This window comes from Diaphorina citri, unplaced genomic scaffold (assembly GCF_000475195.1).
Source record: "Diaphorina citri unplaced genomic scaffold, Diaci psyllid genome assembly version 1.1 scaffold281, whole genome shotgun sequence".
Lineage (NCBI taxonomy): Eukaryota > Metazoa > Arthropoda > Insecta > Hemiptera > Psyllidae > Diaphorina > Diaphorina citri.
This window is the reverse complement of record NW_007377717.1, coordinates 178,762-184,432: the sequence shown is the minus strand read 5'-3', so window position 1 is coordinate 184,432 and position 5,671 is coordinate 178,762. Positions and strand designations below refer to the sequence as shown.

The window sequence follows — 5,671 nt, the reverse complement described above, 5'->3', positions numbered from 1 at the left end:
TCCCTCTCTCTTTCTCTCTCTCTCTCTCTCCCTCTTCCTCTCTCTCTCTCTTCCTCTCTCTCTCTCTCTCTCTCACTCTTCCTCTCTCTCTCTCTCTTTCTCTCTCTCTATCTCTCTCTGTCCCGTCGTCTCTTCCTCAGAATATTTTACATATTATTACTTTCTTTAAACTTTCAATTATGGCCAGCCTAGTTAGCTCAGTTGGTAGTGCGTCTGCCTTGTATGCGCTAGGCCGCGGGTTCGATTCCCGCCCGGGCCGGATTTTATCCTGATGGGATAATCCCGCCCGGGCCGGATTTCGAGAATTTGACCTTTAAAATGAAGCCCTAAAGGTCAGGTGGTAGAGGACGCCTCCGCCTCACTTTTGAGAAATGATAATGCCATAAGCATTTTTCCGATTCTCGTTCTTCACAAGTTGCTCGTAGCTCTGTAAATCTCTACGAATTCAATAGTGGGGAGTAAAGCGATAGTTGTCTAAATGTGTAGCATTGAATTTAATTTTGTCTCTTTTTCCACTTTCGACTGGAGCCACCCTGTAAGTATTTATCTCGATATGTAGTTATTTATCGAGTAGGTACCTATGTCTTAAGTACATGAAGTACATACATGAAGAAAATTAGTGATTGTAAAGATTTAATGAGATCTAAATTAAGATTTCGTTTGTACATTATCATGAGACAGGATCACACCTGTTCACTTGATTTGTTAAGGTACCTGTAATAATTTAGTTAAGGTACCCACTGTAATAATTATTCAATTTTTGCAGATTTTTTTTTTTTTTATCAATAGTAGGTAGGTAAATTAATTATTTACGCTATGCATGATGGTTGGTAACTTGTCATACGGATGGGTGATCATCTGGGCAATTGCGTACTACTGATGGCTTTCCTGGGCCCAAACTTAAGAGAGATTAATGTGGAGAAGCATCAGGTAGCTTGTCTCCCTCGTCACTAAAATCCTAAACAAAAGGAGAAAATTTCCATTTTCCTTGTCTCTTTTCAAATTTCAGATGTTCGCAATACGTTGAGCTGTCGCTTTCACAATTGACCTAAAAATACCTCCAAATTACCATGAGTAGGTGGTACCATATCTTCTAGATATACGGAGAAGTATTTTCCAATAGATTTTCACTTACCTACTTTCATTCTGTGTAGGTACTAATTTGGTGGGATGCGGGTGACAGGTAGGGCTGGCTTTCTCCTATCCTGTCTTCCTTCCCTCTTCGATTTCGGGACGATAAGACCATAGCAGTTACAGTTCCCTCTGTCAAACCTCAAAAAAAAAAGACTAAAATAATGGTAGTAGCTTACTGCTGGAGTAAAGGGACTTTTCAGTCCTATGCGAGCAGTATAAATAGGCACTATTATTATTATAAAGAACTTTTCTTACTAGGTTTCAGAGTGTTCTCACTTACCGTGCAGACTTGGTGAAGAATTTCTTGCGCGGAAACTCCTTGGTTCCCAAACACTCCAGATAAATATCGAAACAACATGCTAGACATTCTATCTGAGCGCGTAACACAGATTCACCGCCCTCATTACTACACAACTCTTTCCAATACACGTTCAGCTCTTTCTCTATGTCCTGAAACATAAACAAATCAAATGGTTTTAACTTACTACAGAATAGATATGCTCGTAGGTTAGTGCTGTGTTCTTTTTACCAAGTGATTGGCCCATCTTTGAATCCCTTTTCATCTTCATCAAATCGTTATTGTTGTTGTAGTCAAATAAGAAAAAAACTCATTCGAAATATTCGGGAAAAAAATAGTAAACAAAAGAAAATGAAAAATATTTGGTTAAAAACGGAAATTATTTGTTTATTATATTTTAAAATGTTTGACAGAGGGAACTGTAACTGCCAAGGTCTTATCGTCCCGAAATCAAAGAGAGATCGAATACAGGATAGGAGAAAGCCAGCCGTTCCGAGAACGAACCTTATCCCACCAGGATAAAATCCGCCCCGGGCGGGAATCGAACCCACGGCCTAGCGCTTACAAGGCAGACGCGCTACCAATCAAGCTAACTAGGCAGGGGTGTTTCTAATCATACTACTATTGGTATTACTTACTCTCACAGCATCATCATTATGTACAGTCTTGATGAGTTTGCCAGGTAGTTCTAGTTGTACACTGAAGATAGGAGCTATTGCAGGATAGTCAAGGTTGATGGCAATGTATGCGGTACATTTGGCTGCAAACACAGAAAATAAAATAAATGTTGTTTTTATCTAAAGCTTAAGATTGACTATTATGTCATTTTTCTGAAAAATATAATAAATAAATGCCGTTTCTTTGTGTTATTATAATTATCACAAAATCACAATTTGGTGCTCACTGCAGCATTGTAGGACAATAGGACAATGTAGGACTCACTGCACAATAATTCCAACACCCAATCCATGCTGGCACCGGTCGCTATGTGCATTTATATGTCATAGCTATGTACTCACTTTCCTCACGAGGCTGAGTGGGCCCCGCAACAGCCAGTCACGGAACTTCTAGATACCGAGATAAATTGATCTAAAAAATACGGTAAATCGTGAAGTTTGACGTCACGGCATACGCTCCCGTAGGCGATGACGTCACATCAAATGTCCCGAGCAAAGCTGCCTCGCAGGCAACGCATTAATGTGTTTGTGCGCATACGTTTCTGCGCAGTTTTTTCTGCTCCTCCGCTAGCGCGCTTGCATAGTGGCGCTACCTAACGGACGAAAAAAACAATTGCGTAAAGTCTGACGTCACAGGTCTTTGAACTCTTTCATTAGAACGGAAAATGAAAATTGAATTTTCGACCTTTTACAGTTATTTTTTCGGAGTTTTGACCTCAGATTTGGATTTTTCACTTGAACTCTTTCATTAGAACGGAAAATAAAAATTGAATTTTCGACCTTTTACAGTTATTTTTTCGGAGTTTTGACTTCAAATTTGGATTTTTCATTTTTCCCAACTTTTTACATAGGAATCGACCATTTATTTATAATTTTTACCCATTTGCAACTGCTCCATTGCCTAGCTGAGTTACCTGTAGCCCGGCACAACACGGCTTTGTACACACTACACACGGAAGTCACGTATCCTGCATTGATATGATACTCGGTCACGTCACTTGCTTTGTATTGATTCCAGGAGAGAGATTGCCAGGATGTTAGATTACATTGGTGAGATCCAGTCAGTTGTCCTGCCTCTGAAATAACGAGCAAAATAGGGTTCTATTATATCATGGACATATCAATAGATCAGTTGCGCTTACTTGGGTGATGTTTCAAAGTCATAGAGGAGGAAAAATGAGGACCAACGGAATTTTTCTTTTTGTTCTACGACTTCTAGATACCGAGATAAATCGATTTAAAAAATACCGGTAAATCATGAAGTTTGACGTCACGGCATACGCTCCCGTAGGCGATGACATCATAATTCATGACTCCCGCTTCGTTTGTTTGTGCGCAAGCGTTTCTGCGCAGTTGGACGTGAAATCTGACGTCACAAGTCTTTGAACTTTTTCATTAGAACGGCAGTTAAAAATTGAATTTGAGACCTTTTTAAGTTACTTTTTGGGAGTTTCGACCTCAGATTTGGATTTTTCACTACTTTTTACGAAGGAATTGACCATTTATTAATAATTTTTACCCATTTGCAACTCCACCGAAGCGAATACAATAGTCCGTCCACTATACCTTTTATTATTAGTAATAATAAAGGAAGGACGGACTAAAAAAAGGCCGGGTCCACGAAGTTGGATTTATTTTTTTTAAAGAGGTTTGACAGAGGGAACTGTAACTGCTAAGGTCTTACCGTCTCGAAATCGAAGAGAGAAGGAAGACAGGTTAGGAGAAAGCATTCCGTTCCGAGAACGAACATTATCCCATGAGGATAAAATTTGCCCCGGACAAATTTTAGCCAATACCATTGCTTAATAGTCATGGTTTATTTGTGGTGAAGCTGAGAGCTTCTTCACAATTAATATAATATTAATATAGGAAAAAGAACGTCTTCAACATATAAATATAGGAAAAGAACTTTTTCCTATATTAATATGTTGCTACTTGACAGATTGACTCTCCTAGAGAAGTATATTCTTCACAATTTATGTGAATATCACAGCATTACTAAGAGCCTCCTTCATTATTTCTGACATATCTATGATTTTTCTTTTTACTCTGGTAATGCCACCACTGATCGCAACAACAACAACAACAACAACAACAACAACAACAACAACAACAACAACAACAACAACAACAACTACAACAACAACAACTACAACAACAGCAATAACAATAATAAATAAAGCATAATTTTCCGACCTAAAAAACCTTATACCAACCTGGACATGTATCAAGGTATTTAGTGATACATATTTTCAGGTACCTAATTAATGACATTCGATGATCCCGCATAAAACTGAAAGTAGGTATCTACGAGTGCTATCTAACTGAATTTACCTACAAGTTACTACCTATAATGTGCATGTGCAAGTTATATTGGCTGATACCTAATTTGGTTACACCTGTGTCTATGTAGAGAGGGAGCGCGAACCAAAGGGAGCGAAACAAAGGTAGAGAGAGAGGGGGGGGTGAGAGGGATAAAGTGAGAGAAGAAGAGGAAGAAACAGAACTGAGAGGGACATAGGGATAGAGAGAGGGAGGGAGAGAAAACGAGGAATACGAAGATAAGACAAGGAGAGAGAGGGAGAGAGCGAGAGAGTGAAGATATGGTGAAAGATTTCTACATTTCCAAGAACAAAAGCTCTTGGCTCCTGATAACAATTTGAAATTAAGAAGAAAATTCACTGATAAACTTTACTACTTTGTGGGCGGCAAAATAGCCTTTTTGAAAAAGAAGTTTTATAGAGGAAACTTTAATATCAATCTAATAACGGAGGTCTTATCATCCCGAAATCGTTGAGAGCAGGACAGGATAGGAAAAGCCAGCTCCGAAAACGTATAGTTGCCATATTGTATAAAAAATCAGACAAATCGTTTAGAGTTATGATGAAACTAAACATGATAAACTTAAAACTTGAATCTCAATCAATATTTCTCTTGATTGTGTTTTCAACTCGATCATTTCTCTTTGGCTGGGGTGATTGCTTTGTGCTGTCATTTGGTTTTGAATACAAACGTCTTACGAGTGAATGCCCTTCACACTTAACCTTTGCTATCCTCCCTGTTTAAATTCCTCCAGCCAGACTAAGCTTGTCTACGAGTACTCCCTGAAAGTAACCATGCAGGCTGGTTAAAATCCCCAGACTACAAGTCCCAAAGCCAGACCCTAAGCCGGTCCCAAAGCCAGACCCTAAGCCGGTCCCACAGACCAAACACTCGGGTGTGATAGCCAGACGAGGACCGCCGAACTCCCAGACCAAACCCCTGCCAAATACAGGGGAAAACCTGCCGAATCCCAGACCAAACCCTGCGCAAGTCCCCAGAACGAAACCTGGCGAATCCAACCGAAACCTGGCCCCGAATCCCAACTGACAACCCGCGAATACCGACTCGAAACCGGCCATCCAGACAGGTTCAGACCCTTAAGCGCTGGTCCCAAAGAGGCCAGGACCGCGTAAGGCCGAGTCTCCCAGAGCCAGACCCTAAGCCTGGTCCCAAAGCCAGACCCTGAAGCCGGGGTCCAGAAGTCAATCTATTATTATTCTTTTTTTTTTTGTTTTTTTTT

General features: G+C 40.0%; 1 protein-coding gene across 1 annotated transcript in view; it reads right to left on the bottom strand.

Annotated features, from left to right (window-relative positions):
• Positions 1–1,409: 1,409 nt before the first annotated feature.
• The window catches only part of LOC103507013 (THO complex subunit 5 homolog), a 26,609-nt gene continuing 22,347 nt past the window's right edge, over positions 1,410–5,671 (bottom strand). Inside the window, exons 6-8 of the mRNA XM_017443134.2 lie at positions 3,024–3,185; positions 2,071–2,192; positions 1,410–1,584 (exon numbers count right to left, since the gene is read on the bottom strand). Of these exons, the coding sequence (XP_017298623.2) occupies positions 1,411–1,584; positions 2,071–2,192; positions 3,024–3,185 (458 nt within the window). The 3' untranslated portion in view covers position 1,410. The remainder of the gene's footprint in view (positions 1,585–2,070; positions 2,193–3,023; positions 3,186–5,671) is intronic.